Here is a 19142-nt window from a genome sequence, read left to right on the forward strand (position 1 = left end):
TGGTGGTGTTGGTGATGATGGTGATGGTGGAGGTGGTGGTGATAATGGTGACAGTGGTGGTGGTGATGGTGATGATGGTGGTGGTGGTGATAATGGTGATGGTGGTGGTGATAATGGTGGTGTTGGTGATGGTGATGATGGAAGTGGTGATAATGGTGACAATGGTGGTGGTGATGGTAGTGGTGTTGGTGGTGATAGGGTGATAGTGATGATGGTAACAGTAGTGGTAGTAATGGTGATGATGGTGGTGATAGGGTGGTGGTGATGGTGATAGTAGTGGTGGGAATGGATGGTGGTGGTAGTGGTGATGATGGTGGTGTTGGTGGTGATGGTGGTGATAGTGCTGGTGAGGATAGTGATGGTGGTGGTGATGATGGTGGTGGTGATGGCAGTGATGATGGTGGAGGTGGTAATGGTGGCAGTGGTGGTGATGGTGATGATGGTGGTGATAGGGTGGTGGTGATGATGGTAACAGTAGTGGTGGGGATAGATGGTGGTGGTGATGATAGTAATGGCAGGGGTGGAGGGTGGTGATGGTGATGATGATGGTGATGATGGTGATGGTGGTGGTGATGGTGGTGGTGATGGTGGTGATGGCAGTGATGATGGTAGAGGTGGTGGTGATAATGGTGGTAGTTATGGTGATGAGGGTGGTGGTGATGGTGGTGGTGATGGTGATGGTGGTGATGGTGGGAATGGATGGTGGTAGTAGTGGTGATGGTGATGGTGGTGGTGATGGTGATGGTGGTGGTGGTGGTGATGGTGGTGATGGTGATGGTGGTGGTGATGGTGATGGTGGTGGTGATGGTGGTGATGGTGGGAATGGATGGTGGTAGTAGTGGTGATGGTGATGGTGGTGGTGGTGATGGTGGTGGTGATGGTGGTGGTGGTGATGGTGGGAATGGATGGTGGCAGTAGTGGTGATGGTGATGGTGGTGGTGATGGTGGTGGTGGTGGTGATAGTGGGAATGGATGGTGGTAGTAGTGGTGATGGTGGTGGTGATGGTGGTGGTGGTGGTGATAGTGGGAATGGATGGTGGTAGTAGTGGTGGTGGTGATGGTGATGGTGATGGTGGTGGTGGTGATGGTGGGAATGGATGGTGGTAGTAGTGGTGATGGTGATGGTGGTGGTGGTGATGGTGGTGGTGATGGTGGTGGTGGTGATGGTGGGAATGGATGGTGGTAGTAGTGGTGATGGTGATGATGGTGGTGGTGGTGATGGTGGTGATGGTGGGAATGGATGGTGGTAGTAGTGGTGGTGGTGATGGTGGTGGTGGTGATGGTGGTGATAGTGGTAGTGGTGGTGCTGATGGTAGCAATGAAGTTGCTGGTGACAGTGGTCACTAAGCAGCCTCTGAAATGCCCTGTGCCCTGATATCATCTAACCCTGGCCTTTTTGGGTCCCCACAGCCCCCCTGCAGGCCCTTTACCTGGAGGTGGTTCCTGTCATTGGCATCAACCAGGAGGTGAACCTCACAGCTGTGCTGCTTCCCTTGAACCCCAACCTCACTGTCTTCTACTGGTGGATCGGCCATAGCCTGCAGGTGTGCTGGCTTTGCCCCCGCTCAGCCCTTCTTCCCTCAGGCTCCCCACAAGGTGCACAGTGGGGCAGAGCATGGCCCCAGGTTTTCAGCAGAAGGAACCAGTGTAGGGCGCACTCCTCACCCTTGGGCCCCTCCTGGGGCAGTTGAGAGGGGCACACCCTCCGTGGGTGCCTGTTCAGGGCCCATCTGCTCAATGGTGCCAGATGAGTCAGACTAGACCCTGCCTTTTCCTGGGAAAGAGATGGGAACACGGTGGCTTACCTGAGTTAGGGGTGGTAGAAGTCACAGAGGCAGGTAGGTGGGCTGCATGAGAGCTCCCGGAAAGGAGAGAGCATTTGCAATGAGAGGCTCAGGGAAGGCTTTACAGAAGAAGAGGTCAAGGGGGCTCAGAAGCCTCACTCAGAGGCCTGGGTTGTATCCTGTCGGCAGTGGGGAGCCACAGATAGTTCTTGAGCAAGAGAGAGCTCAAATTAGCAGAATGCCTGGACTGGGGGCAAGACCCAGTGAGGGGCATCCTCCACCCATTCAGCAAACAGCCCAGCACTGCCAGGCAGGAAGCCCCCTACCAGCAGCTGACGGCCCTCACACAGAGCCCCAGCAAGGGGAGGGGCTGTGGGCTCTGGATTGTGTTTCTCTAGAATGGGGAGGGTCTAAGAAGGAGCTCAGGGTCTGGGTTCAGGTCTTGGCTCCACCACTTCCAGCTGAATGCTCCATACATGTCACTTCACCTGGCAGAGCCTCTGCCTCCACATCCACACCTATGGGGGTGGCCTCTCCTGTCTCTGCAGCAACATGGTGCCCACCCGGCTGAGTGTGCACCATCCCCATGGCTGGGTCCTGAGCTGGGCACTGGCTTGGTGCCATGGATGACAGAGCCATGGCTCATCCACGGCTGCGGTGGCCATATGTGGGGATGGGAAGATCACATGGTCAGGGAGTGAAGACCCAGCCCGGCAGCCACATCAGGCCTCCTAAATGCCCGTGGGGGGCGGGCCTGGGGAGCTGTTGAGAAGAAAGGGGGTGCTGGGACCTCATGTTCGTGCTGTGTTGGCTTACAACTGGGTGCCCATGAGGTCAGGAGTTCAAGACCAACCTGGCTAACATGGTGAAACCCGTCTCTACTAAAAGTACAAAAATTAGCCGGGCATGGTGGTGCATACGTCTGTAGGCCCAGCTACATGGGAGGCTCAGGTGGGAGAATACTTGAACCCAGGAGGTGGAGGTTGCAGTGAGCCAAGAGTGCGCCACTGCACTCCAGCCTGGGCAACAGAACAAGACTGTCTCAAAAAAAAAAAAAAAAAAAAAAAAAAAAAAAAAAGAACCGGCTGCCTGCCCCATGCCTTCCTGGGTGCTGCCACCACAGGACGTCCATAACGGGCCCATTTGCTGATGGGAACAAGGGGACAGCAATGCTCTCAGTGAGGCAGCGACCATAGGCCAGCATCCCCCACAGCCGCTGCCTCACTCGGCCAGGCCCCTGAGCCTTGCTGTGCCCCTGCAGCCCCTCCTTTCCCTGGATAATTCTGTGACAACGCGGTTTTCGGACGCGGGCGACATGCGTGTGACGGTGCAGGCCGCCTGTGGGAACTCGGTGCTGCAGGACTCCAGGGTCCTCCGTGTGCTGGGTGAGTCCTTCCCGGGGTCTGGCAGCACGGCCTCTGCATCTCTGCTGCAGTCCAAGAGGCCAGGCCACATGGGTCGCGTAAGCCATGGATGTCCTGGTCACCCTGGGTGGCCCTGGGGTGGGGAGGGAGGGGCTGGATAAACACAGCCCTGCCCTGGCTGTGTGGCCTGGGCAAAGTCTCCCGGTCTCTCTGGCCTCAGTTTCCCCATCTGCAAAATAAATACAAATCCTGTGTCCCAATTCACTCATGGGACACAACACACCAGGGACAAGGTCACCCAGCAGCAAGACAGCCAGGTTTGGGCACCGGCTCTGCCTGCCTCCAGGGCCCCTGTCCTCTTTGCACCTCTGGCCAAGCCCGAGTATTGTCTCATGATTGCAGCTTAAGGAGGACTCCTGTCTAGAGAAACGCTGAGCCTCCTTTCCTGAATCTGCATCCTCATTTGTCTGTGCTCACTGGGGGCTCTTAGTCCCTCATGGGAGATATTTACAATACCAGCTGGTCCTAAGACTGAAGGAGACGCCCCCTTGTCAAGGAGGCAGATCTCATTGCCACCATCATCACAGCAATAAACCCTCATTTTGCTTTAAGAACAGCCTCTACTGTGGACAGCAGCCATCAGTTAAATATTTAGTTGGACAAGTGTGAGGAGGGTTGGGCTGCCCACACAGGCCCTTCACACCCTGGAGGAGGCTGCCCTTGGCTATTCTTCATTCATTGCTGGGCTGGGAGCTTTGCAAAGGCCATCACTACCCTCTTTGTAAGATGTTGGGTTTGCAGTTCTCAAAGCACTTGTCCCTTGAGCCTGTCAGCCCTGCACAGCCTCCTCCCATTTTTCATGTGAGAAAACTGAGGCCTGAGAAGTGGAGAGGTTAAAATTTGTCTCTGGGGCCCCTGGTGACTTAAGAATTGGGCTGTGAGCCATGGGTCATGGGAAATGTGGGAGAAAGAGAAGAAGACAGGGCCTCTGCTCTCAAGGGACTCTTAATCTGGTGGGGGGACCAGCCAGTTGAAGTCCATGGATCCCTGATGGATGAGAGGCTGACCTCATAGGGTGTGTTCATCCTTGTGAGTCAAGGAGGCAAATCTCACAGAGCAGGCTCGGCGCCCACCAGGCCTCCCTCCAGGGTTAGCACGTCCTTGTCATCATCACTGGCATCTTTGTTGCTGCTGTTATAAGATGGCAGCCAGTGACATGGGTCCTGCCTGGGACAGACCACCACTGCTGGCATCCAGGGAAGGAACTGGTTTCCAAACACCAAATCAGGACTGCTCTCAGCCTGCTTGAGAAGATGATGGGGCTGCTGGGCCCTGGGATCTGAATCAAGGGCCTCCCGGGACCATCCAGGGCATGTGGCTGCCCCCGACCCCCACCCTGGAGCCATCAGAGCCTGGTGGTCCAGGACTGACCAGTCTCCCTTCTCTACCTCTTTCCAGATCAATTTCAGGTCATGCCCCTGCAGTTTTCCAAGGAGCTGGATGCCTACAACCCCAACACGCCTGAGTGGAGGGAAGACGTGGGCCTGGTGGTCACCCGGCTGCTCTCCAAGGTGTCCACCCAGAGCCTGGAGCCTCCCCAGCCCCATGGCGCTTCCGGCATCCAGAGAAGCCCAAGGGCCCCGGGGTGCCCAGGGCAAGGAGAGACGGGTGGCACTGCCCCTGCACACGATGCTCTGGCTTTTGGGCCAGCTGGGGGTGTTGAAAGCTGTGGGTTGGGGGGCAGGCACACTGCCCTTATTTAGGGGGACTTGCAGCTGGAGTGCCACCTCACAGGGGAGGGACCACAGGCACCCTCCATGCAGACAGTCCAGGGACCACCTGCTGTTTGCAGGAGACCCCACTGCCGTCCTGCAGTGCTCCAGAGTCTCTTTAAAGCAATTTTCCTTCATTCACTGAACTTCTCTTCTGGGCCGGACACGAGACAGAGAGAAGAACCCAGTGTGCTCACTGGCCTCAGGAGCTCCCGGGAGGCAGACATCAGGGCGGGCTGTAGCACACCCAAGGCCCTTGGCCCCCCAGTGAGAGAGGACCAGTCCTCTGGAGCCACCTGAGGCTGTCACAGGCTGAGGCCTACTCTGACCAGGCTTCCCCTCCTGTGAATCATGCTGGTAAAAGGGTCCTGGGCACTGAAGGTTGAATCAGGGTTTGCCAGATGGAAGTGCATGGAACGGGACTTCCAGGAGGCAGAGGCACCTACATGAGCAGCGTCTATGAGCTGAGAGCATATTCTCTGCGGGTGTATGGCCCTGGCTGGGCCTGGGGTGCTGGGGAGTGGGAAGGGGAAGGCAGCTGGAGTCAGTGGGGCCCAGTCACAGACCTGGAATGGTGTGGTAAGGAGCCTTGTCGTGGAGGACATTAGCCAGGGAGGAAGGTGCTGGTGCTCACGCTAGTCATGGTCTGAAGAATGGACTGAGGGCCAGGCCTGGCCAAGGGGAGGCCAGTGTGAGGGCACAGGGCCTGAACAGCAGGGCTGAGGGTCCTGGGTAGCTGGGTGCAGGAGGTAGCTCAGGGCACCCTGGGACCCTGGAACGATCCCCATGCCAGGCAGGGGTCAGGAGCGGCCTGCGGGACAGGTGTCCAGGACTCAGACAGGCCAAGAAGGGAGAGAGGGTGTTCCTGGGGGCCCCAGTATGAGGCAGGGGATGAGGAAGACAAGTGGACCAAAGTGGCTTAACTCTCCCTGCAGGAGACCAGCGTCCCTCAGGAGCTGCTGGTGACCGTGGTGAAGCCGGGGCTGCCCACTTTGGCTGACCTGTACGTGCTCTTGCCCCCTCCCAGGCCCACGAGGAAGAGGAGCCTCTCGAATGATAAGGTATGTCCTGTTGCCACTGGACTCCCAGGTCCTCCCTGCATAGCCCAGGGCTCGGGTCATTTACAACAAGCAGGGACATCTCAGTGGCTCATGGCATAAAGGCGTCTTTCTTGTTGCATCACATTCTGACTCAGGGTGGCTAGAGCTCGTCCACCTGGGGCTACGCCCTCTGTAAGTCATGCAGCCTCTAAGGTCACTGCGGCAGAGGTAGTCGGGGGGAGGGTACAGGCTGGACCACCTCCCAGGGGGACTCGCTCACTTCCTTTCCCATGTCATTGGCTGGAGATGGTCACATGGCCCCAACCTGACTGCCAGGGGCACTGGGAAATGAGGGTAAGCACTGTCAGGGAGACACCTGAGGGTGTGGGTTTCAGGGCCGAACAGAAGTCAGCCTCCATGCAGTTAGCAAATGTCTTTATTGCACAGGACAACTTCCAAATAACAGCCCTCATGGAGGGGATAAAAGACCTGCCAAGTGACAGGTGTGGGAAGGGGACTCAAAGATGAACCAGAATCCCTTCACACCCACTAGGCTGGCTAAAATTAAAAAGCAGACAATTCCAAGTGATGACAAGGAAGCAGAGAACTTGGAACCTCTCACACTGCTGGTGGAAAGGGTTCAGCTGCTGTGCAAAATGGGCTGGAAATTCCTCAGTAAGTTATACCTAAGTTACCGCATGACCCAGCAAGTCCACTTATGGGTATATACCCAAGAGAAACAAAAACATACACCCACAGTACATGGATTCACAGCAGCATTACTCATCGTAGCCAAAAAGTGCTCATCAGCTGCTAAAGAAACAAATTGTGGTCCAACCTTACAATGGAATATTCTTTGACCACCAAAAGGAATGAAGCCCTTGGCACCTCTGACAGCATGGACGAACCTTGAAAACATGATTCACATGAAATGCCCCGAACAGGCAAATCCATAGAGACAGAAATAGATGAGTGGTTGGGAGGGGCTGGAGGAGGGTGCATGGGGAGTGACTGCTAAGGCTAGGGGATTCTTTGGGAGAGGATGAAAACATGCAGGAATTAGATAGTGGTAATGCTTGCACAACTTAGGGAATATACTAAAATGCATTAAATTGTACACTTTAAAAGAGTAAATGTTATTATCGGTTTCTGAAAATGAACTAGAAGCTCACATAGCCTGCACTGGTCATGGAGACTGATGCTCACTCAGGTGATCTGGAAGTCGTGGCCAGCGCAGGGGAAGGACAGTGCACACTCCAGCATGCCCACGTGGTGCCACGTCCCGTTTTACAGACACGAGAAGTGAGGCTTGGCGAGGGCCACTGTCAGAAAGGACCAGAGGCAATCAAACAGCAGAAGCACTTCTACACACAGCAAGCTACCTGGAAAAGAAATCAAGAAAACAATCCCACTAACAACAGCATCAAAAATTAAAAGCAAAATAAACTACTTAGGAAAAAATTGAACCAAGGAGGTGAAAAACTTAGGAACAAATTAAACCAAGGAGGTGAAAAGCTTGTGCACGAAAAACCATAAAACACCAGTACAAGAATTTGAAGAAGACACAAATCGATGGAAAGATATCCTGTGTTCATGGATTAGAAGAATTTATATTATTAAGATGTCCATGCTACCTAAAGTGATCTACAGATTTAATGCAAGGTCTATCAAAATTTCAATGACGTTTTTCACATAAATAGAAAAAAAATCCTAAAATTTGCGTGGAACTACAAAAGGCCTGAAATAGCTGAAGCCATTTTGAGCAAAAAGAAACAAGCTGGAAGCGTCACGCTCCCTGACTTCAAAATGCATTACAAAGTTACAGTAATCCAAATAGCATGGTACTGGCATAAAAACAGACACATAGACCCATGGAACAGAATAGAGCCCAGAAATAAATCCATACGTGTATGGTCAATTGATTTTCAATAAAGCTGCCAAGAAGACACAATGGAGAAAAGAGAATATCTTCCCTAAATATTGTCGGGAAACTGAATATCCACATGCAGAAGAATGCAATTAGATTCTTACACCCTCTACAAAATCCAGCTAAGAGTGGATTAAAGACAAATGTAAGACCTGAATCTGTAAAAACACCAAAAGAAAACACAGTGAAAAACTATGCGTCAGTTTGAGTGATGCTGTTTTGCAGATGATCCCAAAAGTACATGCAACAAAGGCAAAAATAGACAAACGGGATGATGTCAAACCAAGAGACCCTTGCACAGCCAGAGAAACAATCAGTGGAGTGAAGAGATGACCCACAGAATCGGAGAAAAGATTCATGAAGCATGCCTCTGACAAGGGGTTCGCATCCAGAATACGTGAGAAACCCAGCTCCATAGCCAGAAAACAAGTGACTCGATTAATAAATGGGCAAAGGAGCCAAGTAGGCATCTCTCAAAGGGAGACACACAAATGCCCAACAGGTATATGGAAAACATGCTCACCATCTCGAATCACCAGGGAAATGCTCACTAAAGCCACAGTGAGACGTGGCCTCACACCTGTTAGAATGGATATTGTCAAAATAACAGAGCTGACCAGTGCTGTGAAAGGCGGCCGGGTCTCCGAGCCCACCCAGCCCTGGGTGATGACTGATGCTCGGACCCGGGAAGTAGTGAGAGGGGCGAGGAGGAAGCCCTCCTCTGCGCCGGGCCCCTCACGCATTTGTCACGTCATGCAGACCCTGGAGGAGGATGCCCGTGGCCCACAAGGCTGGCTGCCTTTTGGCCACTGCCCTCTCCAGCTATAGGTGCCCCTGACCCTGCATCCCTCACCATACAACCCAGCACCACCTCCTGGGATATCCCTCCCTCAGGCAGGGGGTCTGATTCTCCTGTCCTGCCCTGTCTCATTCTCCTCTCGGTCTTCTACCTCCAGGAAGCCTTCCCTGACCACCACTGGGGGATGGAGCCTCCTGGAGCACCCCTGCATTTCCCCAGCTTGGCACACTCTGTGGCCTGTGTCTCTTACATTCCCGACTAAAACAGGAGCTCATGAAGGGCAGAGCCATGTCTGGGTCACCTTTGTGTCCCATCCATGGTTCTTGGTGAAAGTTCCCTTGTGGGTGATTATTCCCATGGTACAAAGGAGGACACTGAGGCTCAGCGAGGCCAGGTGGCCTGTCCAGCCCCATGGCTCCAGAGGGTCCAAGCAGGACTCACACTGGTCCACCCAGCTCTCCCATCCCCCTCTGGTGGATCCCAGAGCCACCCCCCAACTCTCCCCTACCTCTGGTAGATCCCACCAGATCCCCCTCCCTCTCCCCACCCCTCTGGTGGATCCCAGCAGAACTTGCTCCCCTCACCCCTGGTGGAGGACACCCCCTCACTCTCTCCACCAGAGGAGGGCCCTTCTTCCCCTTACACCTGTGGCAAACCCCGTCCCCCACCCCCCATGGAGGACCCCCTCACTCTTCTCCCGGTAGAAGACCCCCCCAGCACGTGGAGACCCCTCACTCCCCTCCTGGAGGAGGACTCCATCCCCCTCCCATTTTGGCGGAGGACACCCCCACGAACGCCCCGCTCACTGTCCCCTCTGTGCTTGCAGAGGCTCGCCGCCATCCAGCAGGTACTGAACGCACAGAAGATCAGCTTCCTCCTGCGAGGCGGAGTCCGGGTCCTGGTGGCCCTGCGGGACACGGGCACAGGTGAGCCACTGGGAGCTCCCCTGCAGAACGGGTGCAGGAGGCATCCAGGCCCTCGGGCAGATGGCCCGTATCCCCCTCCTGGCGGGTGTTCGCCTCTGATGGAACTGAGGACCCACCCAGGTCAGACCAGGGCCCCGCTCTCCTCCGCCGAGCCCCGTGGAGCGCTGCTCTTACCTGACACCCACGCTTCGGGTCTCGGATAATCTCTGCCCCTTTCCCGACCCACAGAGCTGTGTCCTCGGCCATCAGTCATCCTTTCCCCTTTGGGGCAAAAGCCTTTGCAGAAGCTGATGAGCTTCGCTCTGTAAAGACACCGTGCCCTTGAAACTTGGCAGGTTCACCCCACACCAGCATCAACATAGCTGGGGAGCTCTGCCCACAGCCTCCATCTCCAGTGGGAGCCAGGTCCAGGGGCGGGGACCTCTCCAAGGCCACACAGGATACACTCCTGGTCTTTTATGGCCTCTGGCCCCTCTCAGCCACATCAGGAGCGCTGGCCACGGGCATGGAACAGCCTCCACACCAAGGAGGCTGGGGCAGGGACAGGCAGGGGATAGGCAGGGACAGGCAGGGGACAGGCAGGAACAGGTTGGGGACAGGAAGGGGTCAAGCTGGGAATGGGCTGGGGAAGGGCTGGGGAGGGAATGGGAATGGGCTGAAGACAGGCAGGAAATGGGCCAGGGACAGGCAGGCGACAAGCTGGGGATGGCGGGGGACAGGCTGGGGACGGGCGGGGGACAGACGGGATGGGCTGGGGATGGGACAGGGATGGGCGGTGCCCCCGGCCCTCCACTGACAACCGCTTTGCTTGCAGGTGCCCAGCAGCTGGGCGGCGGCGGCGGCTACTGGGCGGTAGTGGTGCTGTTTGTCATCGGGCTCTTCGCGGCGGGAGCGTTCATCCTCTACAAGTTCAAAAGGCAAGGCCCTTGGCTGCCCTCCTCTGCGGGGCTCTGACCATGGGGCCATAGGCAACCAGGCCCAACTCACTCAGGCAGACCTAGAAAGGGCCCCAGCAGGGCCTCAGAAGGGAGTGGTGAGAGTTTGTGCCTGTGATGGGCTGCAGGGGGAGGTGCTTGCCTGGCTCTGTACCACCCTTGGGGTCCCTGGAAGAGACAGCTGCCACTCGCAACCCACTCCTCCACCCTCCCCAGGACATCCCAGCCATCATCCCATTCAGCCCCACCCACCTCACAGGGAGGACACTGCCCATCTCACAGATGAGGAAGCTGGGCTCAGAGAGGTTAAGCAGTGTGCCCAAGGTCACACAGACGGCCAGCCTCAGAGCTGGGTCCTGACCCAGGCCCGCCCACATCCCAGGCTTCCTCAGCCACCCGCCCATCCCTTCCCTCCCCTCTAGAGCACTTGAGAGCTGCCGAGCTTCCTGCCAGGGTCTCCCGTGGGGGGGCTCTGGGTGTCCCCATGAGGGAGCTGCTTGTGCCGAGGCTGGGGTGAAGTGGCAAGAACAGTGTTTGTTTATTGGGAGGGGCTTTCATACCTCTCTTTCCCTCTGAGCCTGTTCCCTGGCTGTGAAATGGGTGTGATCCCCTGATGCTCGGATGTGTCATGGCCACGCTGCAGGGGCTGGACAACCTGAAGTTCCCTGGACGCTAGACCTGGAATGAGCAAAGTGACCCGGCAGCATCACCAGACTCCTTCCCTGCAAACGCAGCTCCCAGATTTGGCCCTATCGTTTCTCCCCTGCCTGCTGGTTCAGCTCCGGGGGCCTCAGTCTCCCCGTTGGGGTCACCCTTGAGGACCGTCAAAGGCTACAGCTCACCCCTTCCTTTTGGCTTTTTTGGAGCCTAGGGCCCTTCCCCGGTGCCAAGCCCCAGCCTTTCATGGGCCCTGGACTCCCCCAACCCCTCCTCCTGCTCCCAGTCCCACTGTTTTATGCGCTGCAGGTCTTTCGAATAGTAGTTTCATGTGCACCCCCGTTCCACAGGCTGGCCCAGGCTCTGGGACACAGCATTAACTGTCTGGGAGCGCGTCCGGGAGCTCCTTACCCGCCTTGTTACTCAGTTCCACCCAAAGGGTTGGCCTGAGGCACTCAGAGCTGAACCAGAGAGTCTGGGAGGACTTCCCTGAGGAAGTGATTTCTGGTGGAGATCCTGAAGGATAAATAGGAGTTTGTGGGGCAAAGAAGTAGAATAGGGTCTCAGGGAGGCACTGGCTTCCCGACAGGTCTATCCAGGGGTTCCATAGGCACTGCAAATTCAAATCAAACTCAGCATCCTCTTCCCCCAAAGCTGGTGCTGAACAAATGACACTGTCCTCTACCAGGTGCCCAGGTCAGAAATCCCACCTCCTTCCCGTGTGCTCCCCTCTCCAGCCTATATCCCATGGCCACTGCAAGTGGGGTTTGTCACAGCAAGGAGGTGGCAGGGGCAGCCTTCGCGCCCAGGCTTTCAGATCCTGAAACCAGGCACCCAACTGCCCTGGAAACAAAAGCAGCTTAAAGTTGGTGCTGACAAACCCCAGGGCTGTGACTCCAAGCTCTGGGAGCTTGAATGTATTGGGCATAGGCAGAAGTGCCCAATATACTTCGAGGCTCCATCTCACAGCAGAGCAACGCCCCGTTTGTCCCCAGCGGCCTGAGGCTTTAGGCTCTGGTGCGGCCTGTGCCTTCGGGAGCTCCTGGCTTGCTCATGGGCTGGGCTGGGCAGCACTGACAACCCAGTCACAGCCCTCAGCCACGTGTCCCTGGGGCCCGGCAGGGGCTTCCCCCTCGTCTCTCAAGGCTCTAGACTGAGGGAGCAGGGCTGCTTTGAGCATTTAAATCCAGTGGTGAAGTGTTGCAGCTTATAGGTGATACTGGCCACCTTCTGTCACCCTCAGAGCTAGTCACAGGTCCCGCCCCACCCCATCCTGCCGTCAAAATGTTTCCAGAGGGCTGGCGGTGTTCATCAACTGAGAAAGCCCCCCTCTCCCACTGAGTCTCAGTCCCCTCATCTGTGAAATGGGACCCTGACCCTGGGTTGTGATTGGACTAAGTGGGGTGTCATGCATGAAGGAGCCTGGCCCAGGGCTGGTCCTGAGCCGGGTCCCAGTGGAGGCAGCAGGGCTGTGCCCACCCTCTCCCTTTCCTCGCTGGGAAATCGAGGACAGCACTCCCCCAGGATGCCTGGACGGGGCTCAGCAAGTGCCTCTCAGAGCTGGGCCGGCTCGTGCCTCCTGCGGGAATGTGTGCCCAGCCCAGTGGTGGGGTGGCCAGGCGTGGGGGGTGGGGAGGGGGAGAGGATATAATGAATGCCTTCTCCCTGCCACATGCCCGCTCTTTGCTTCTCAGGGGGAGATGACACATACACAGTGATCACCCAATGTGTCAGGGCAGAGGGAATCCCAGGGCCGAGGGAGCATGCAGGAGGGAGGGCTTCCTGGGGGAAGTGGCTCTGAGCAGAGATGGGGCAGGAGGCAAGACTTGGGGCTGGGGTAGGCACCTCTGGAGTGCTGTGGGCACCGTGCACCACACTCGGTGTGGCCAGGCGGCCAGCAGAAGGCTCCAGGGACAGGCAGCCTGGGAAGCTGCTCCAAGCTGAGCCGTCCTCGCCTCTGTCCAGCAGGAAACGGCCGGGCAGGACCGTGTACGCCCAAATGCACAACGAGAAGGAGCAGGAGATGACCAGCCCCGTGAGTCACAGTGAGGACGTCCAGGGCGCTGTCCAGGGTGAGGAGTTTATAGATGATGATCTCGACTCACAGACTCTAGGTAACGTCCGCCCCAAACCCACCCCACCCTCCCACAGGCCACCCCGCTGGGCCACTGCGGCCAGCAAAACGCACAGGACCCTGGCCCAGCAGACCTTGCCAGCGGGTCGGTCGGGCCCACTGTGTCCCCTCCATCTGATGAGGGGATGACGGGACCTGCCAGGGCTGCCCGCAGAGATGAAATCTGAGACCTGTGGATGCTGAGGGCCCCATCCCTGGCAATGACCAAACAGCCCCCGACAGCCCCATTGAGGCAGGGAAAGGACGGGAAACAGGGCTGGCATTGAAAGGAAAGCCTGACTCGGGCCTCAGGATGTGGGAGGCCTCTCCCCCACAGCCACTCCCTCAACACTCCCAGTCCTCCCCTTCACTGCTGTGGTGATCTAGGGAGCACCCCACACATGGACCTGTGGCACCGCACTTTACAGTTTATGAAGCATTTCCACTGATGGGATCTCCTTTGCTCTGGGTCATGCCCAGCGGGGAGAAGGCCAGTCATCTACAGCTGCGTGGCAAACCATCCACCTCAGCGGTGTAGCATCATTTATGGCCGTTTTCTCTTCTGGTGTCTGGGAGCTGACTGGGCTCAGCCGGGCTGCTCGCTCTCAGGGTCTCTCATGAGGCTGCAGTCAATGGCTGGTGCAGCAGTCGTCTCAAAGTCTGCGTCACTCAGATAACCGGCAACTAATGCAGGTAGTCAGCTAACCCCTCACCTGGACCATCGACCGGGACACCTGCACATGGTCTCGCTGTGTGGCTTGGGCTTCCTGCCAGCATGGCGGCTGACTTCCAAGAGCATGTGGAGGGAGGCGGCCAGGAGCCACACCCCTTTCAGAGCCTGGCCTTGAAGTCATACCCTGTCACTTGTGTCTTGCCCTGTCCATGTTTGAGGCGAGGGGACATGGACTGCATCCCTCAGCTGCAGTCAGAGCATGATGCCATCCAGCACAACAGGCACTATAGCTCTTCCTCTGGATGAGGGGGGAAACTGAGGTCCAGGAGGCTCTGAGACTTGCCAGAGGGCTGGGAGCCTGTGCTGCCAGAGCCGTGGCACCAGCCCTGCATGCCCTGTTGGGCAAGTGCAACCAGCAGCCGGGCGGTGTGGGCACTTTCCATGCCTGTCTCAGCTCAGCAGCCGAGGAGGCAGGCTCTTCCCTAGGGCTGAGGACATGGAAGTGCAGGGACACAGACTGTCCTTGCCCAAGGTCACAGCTAGTGGGGAATGGAGCTGGAACTCACATCTTGGCAGACCCCAGGGACCCAGCGTCTCCCCTATAGTTCCTGTTCTCTCTTAACAATCCTCCTCTGGGCCTGATTTTATGGTGACGTCGGCACACACCTCTCACCGTTGCTGGGGGTTCTGCGGTAGTTTCCGGAGCAGAGGACGGCACACAGGAAGCCCCAGAGGTCTTGGCACCACCAGCTGCTGCCACTGCCATTCTGATGATCTGGCTTGGAGTGTCACTCACACTCTGCATCCGGGACATCCTCAGAACGTGAGCGACGGAAACCACTGTCCCCACTCTGCAGATTACTGAAAGTGAGGCTCAAAAAGGAGAAGCCACTCACCCCGGCCCCAGCCAACCGCTGGCTGACCTTGGAGCCAGACCCCAAAGCCTGTGACCTTCACACTCTCTTGAGAGGGGTCAGGGCAGGCCAATGGACCAGCCACGGTCCCTCTCTGCCTCCCCTGTGCTCTCTCCAGCCCCTCACCAGGCCTGTCTCCCCCAACCTCGGTGGGGTCCCTTGTCTCCAGCATGGCCAGCCCAGGAGTGTTCTTCATGGTGTGATGCATCTGTAGCCTTGGAAACCTCACAGGAGCCACGTACTTCACTGAGCACTCGCTCTGTGTCAGGCCCCAGTCAGCGCCTCCCAGACACCGTCTGACTTCCCTGACTTCCCTGACATTGCGTCCACTGCACAGATGAGAAAGCCGAGGGTCAGAGCTGTTACTCAACGTCCCCAGATCACTTAGTGACAAGAGGTGGAGCCGGGCTCAAGCCTGAATCAGTGGCTGTACAGCTGTGTGCCCCCCGAAGGCCCTGGGCCACGGATGAGCATCCTACAACTCTAAAGACCCCTCCACTGGTCTTGCTTCTGCTGGGGCAGGAGGTGGTTTTGGGGCTCCCCCTCCTGCAGGCAGCGTCACCCCCACGCTGACCCCCGTGATGGAGGCGGCTGTGAGGCCCTGAAAGAACCCAGGCCTTCTCGAGTGGACAGAGGTCACAGGGTCTCGGGAAGACAGGGCTCGGCTCCCCAGCCCCCGATGGCTGTTTGCTTCCAAGCCCCTAAAGAGTAATCCTAGTGGGGTAGAAAGATTCGTGCAGCCAAGGTCCATGCCGACCTTGCCAATGCAGCAGCCGCACTTCCCCATCCGACCCACGACAGTCCTTTGAGGGGTGCGGTTGACCCTCACGTTAGAGACGATGAAGCCAAGGCCCAGCCAGGTGAAGGATGGGCGAGGACTCAGGCGAGGACTCAGGCGTGGCCGGGCTGTGCCAAGGGTGCTCCCAGCCACGTCTCCCGGTGCCCTTGAGGCGGGGCAGCTCTGGGTCCTGGGTCCTCGACCTGTCTCCTTGTCTCCTAACCAGCCCCCACCCTGGACGCCCGGCTCACCTCTTGGCACTGACATCCCTATGCCCCCCTCTCTCCCGCTCTCGCCTCCCGGGGCCTCGCCACTCTACACCCTGCAGCACCCACTGCCAGGAGGGGGCGGAGCCTCAGCCCCTCTAGCACCCCCTTGCTGCCGATGCCGGGGGTGATCCCCACGCAGGTCAGTGGCTGTGGCGGGTTGGGGCCGGCCTGGGCCTCACCTCTCAGGCCCTCTTGGGCCCCACTGCTTGTGATGGCACCGGGAGAGCCCACTCCTCAGGCACCCACCTAGGAACCGCGGAGACCCCCCTGCACCTGCACGGGCTGAAGGAAGCCAGGGAGGCCCACTGCACGTTGGCTCGAGGCACTGCCTGAGGCCACCACCGTGTCCCCCGTGGCCCTGTCTCCAGCCCAGGCTGAGGGCTCGTGCTCACAGGACCTGCGTCTCTTCTGTTTCCTAGGCAACCACTCAGGCGTGGTCCTGAGCATCAACTCCCGAGAGATGCACAGCTACCTGGTGAGCTGATGCCGCCCCAGCATCTGTCGTTTCACCCACGGAGGGCACAGAACCACCAGCGAAGCCGGCGGCTGGACTGGCGCCCCTCAGAGACCTGCGGAAAGCCCCCTCCCCAAGTCGTCCCCACACCAGGCGACAAGCACCACCCCCTCTGATAAATCCAAGCCCGCCCAGGCCCATGGGGGCCCACGGGACCCCCGGACATGGCCCTGCCCCTATGGGACACCAGGCCTGACTCGGACAGGCTCTGCCCCCAGACCCCACACAAGGCCACCCCACATGCTGTCGCTCAGCCAGAGGCCTGACTTCTCCCGGCTGAGGCTGGTCATCCTGGAGCCCGCCCAGTACCTCGGACTGCAAGAGCTGCAGACCCGTTCAGACACTGCGTTGCGGGCTCCTTCCCTGCAGAGGCCGGGGCCTCCCTGACTTTGCTTCTTCACTCCCACCTGTGTGGCTGCCCAGTCCCTCTGTGGGAGCCCGGGAGCCAGGCCCTCCCAACACCACACCACCCTCCAGGCCCCCCTGCCCTCCGGCTGGAAACTGCAGCTCTGTAAATGCCTCTCTAGGCAGCTGTTGGTGGTGGGGGGCTGGGGGGGGGCGTCTCACTCTCTGTCTTTATAGCCGGCGGTAGCCACTGGGGTGGCTCTGTCAGAGCCCCGTACTAGGGAGCCCCTTTCCCTGAGTGCCCAGGGTGCCTCCTCTGCCCAGAGGGGCAGCAGCTCTCCCTGGTTCTCCCCAGGGCAGACGGGGTGGGGCAGGCTCAGGACCCAGTGCCTGTGGTTCCTCACTCCTGCCAGCAAGCAGCACCATCCTGCAGGCTTCTCCCACCTGATGGCTCTTCTCCCACCGGGTCTGGGTTCTGGAAGGAGCCAGAAGCCCCCAGAAAGGTGGGTGGTGGAGACGGCTCCGGACGTACCAGTTTTCTGCAGTTCCTTATAGGCGAAGGGACCCGGATGGAAACCAATCTGGGAGAGGCTGAGGATGGCAGGGCTAGAAGGGCCATCAGGGTGCCCCTCATTTTCAAGAAGGGGAAACTGAGGCCCAGGGAGGAGAGTGACTGAAGGTCACAGCAAGGTCACAACAGAGGTGGCCCTGAACCCAGCCCTCTGTGCCCCAGTGCTGTGCGGTCTCCACACCCCCACAGGTTCCTAGAATCAGGGATGTTAGTGTAAGTCTATAGGAATATAGGGGGGTGGGGGGTCACCTTTTGCCTTGAAATGGGAAGTCAGTAGCCCCTTCCTCCTCCTCCTCCCTCCTTCCCCTCCTCTCTGGCAGGGATCTCAGGTGACCGTGGCCTCCCTCTCAGAGGGGGAGAATGCCAGAGCCCTGGCTGGTGCCATGCTGGCTGGGGGTGAATCCCAATGAGGGTCCCTCTTAGAGCGGGAGAATGCCACAGCCCTGGCTGGTGGCGCGCTGGCTGGGGGTGAATCCGAATGACAGTGCAGACGTTCTCCCATGCGCCATGTCTGAGCTTGGGGGCGTTGCCCCATTTTCCCTAGAAAAGCAACATGGTCCATTAGAGGGGAAAGCCCAGGGGTGAATCTTCACACCCCAAACAATGCCCGGTGGGGAGGAGGCGCCCGCTCCTCGTTGAGTAAACCACCCGTGGAGACTGCAGCCTCGTATCCCTGGGTTGGAGGGCGTCCAAGGCCACAGGACAAGGGGAGCACCCTGGGCCACACAGGCGTGGAGGTGTCGCCACCCCTGCCACCTGCCCCCTAGACCCAAAGCTCTCTCCCTACCCTGCCTGCCCACCTGGGGCTCCTGTGTGCCCCCTCCCCACTCCAGAGGCCACCCTGCAAGTTGTCCTCAAGGTCCTCCTGGAGATGGGATCCAGGACGTGGGGCCATGACTCTCTGGGACCTTGCCACAGCCCCCACTCCCCTGGTTGCAGTCTGCAAGGACGCCTTTGCAGGGACTTTTATCCTGCTGGCCACCCCACCCACACCTGTCCCTGGCCAGCAGGCCGCCTGCAAGCGTCAGGCACACAGGGACAGACATGGCGAGCACAGTGCAGCCCCGGGGCCCACGGGCAACATGGAACCCTGGGAACTGCCCCCCCCTTAGCTCACAGTGCCTGCGGTAGCCACTCTAGGTTGTTGGCCTTCCTTGCCCACTCCATTTAATTCTCTCAGCTGTCTGGGGAGGGTTTTTCCCCTTAGTTATTTGTGGGTTTCCTGTATTTTATGTTAATATTTCTATTAAGAAGATTTTGGGCATGTGGACCCAAGCACCTGGGAAGGAGGTAGCATCTGAGACAGCCTGATACGTTCCCGTCTGTGCACCCATGGAGATTGAGGCGGGGGCCCATGGCTGTCCCTGGTTGTAAAATTCGAAGGTCTGCATATCTGACGTTCAGGTAGACCTGGGCACCTGGGAACGAGGCCATCAGCTGCCATGCACATGACAAAGAGACAATGCATTCCTTCTTACTTTTCCTTTTTAAAAATCGATGAATCATTTGTGATGCTTTTAACAAAGATTAAATGAATTTGATCAGCTTTTGGCTTATTGTGAAAATACTTTCCTCATTTCCTGAAATGCATGTGGGCGTACACACAGGCCCCTAGGATCGTGGTCCCAGAGGTGAGGTGGCTGAGGACCTCGTGCAAGGGACAAGGGCCAGGCCCTACACGTTGGGACGTTGGGGGAGGCTGCACGTGGCAGTGGCCTTCAAAGTAATGATCTCCCCGGTCAGCTCTCAAGCACTTTCACA

General features: G+C 57.9%; 1 protein-coding gene across 3 annotated transcripts in view; it reads left to right on the forward strand.

Annotated features, from left to right (window-relative positions):
* The window catches only part of SORCS2 (sortilin related VPS10 domain containing receptor 2), a 537963-nt gene extending 519036 nt beyond the window's left edge, over nt 1-18927 (forward strand). The window contains exons 20-27 of one of the 3 annotated variants that reach the window (XM_030801231.1): nt 1411-1544; nt 3046-3169; nt 4607-4719; nt 5856-5981; nt 9513-9612; nt 10427-10529; nt 13173-13318; nt 16371-18927. In XM_030801231.1, coding sequence (XP_030657091.1) covers nt 1411-1544; nt 3046-3169; nt 4607-4719; nt 5856-5981; nt 9513-9612; nt 10427-10529; nt 13173-13318; nt 16371-16435 — 911 coding nt within the window. In that variant the 3' untranslated portion in view covers nt 16436-18927. The remainder of the gene's footprint in view (nt 1-1410; nt 1545-3045; nt 3170-4606; nt 4720-5855; nt 5982-9512; nt 9613-10426; nt 10530-13172; nt 13319-16370) is intronic. The other 2 variants (XM_030801232.1, XM_030801233.1) reach the window with 2 other exon arrangements.
* Nucleotides 18928-19142: the final 215 nt, after the last annotated feature.

This window comes from Nomascus leucogenys, chromosome 20 (genome assembly GCF_006542625.1).
Source record: "Nomascus leucogenys isolate Asia chromosome 20, Asia_NLE_v1, whole genome shotgun sequence".
NCBI classification, from domain to species: domain Eukaryota; kingdom Metazoa; phylum Chordata; class Mammalia; order Primates; family Hylobatidae; genus Nomascus; species Nomascus leucogenys.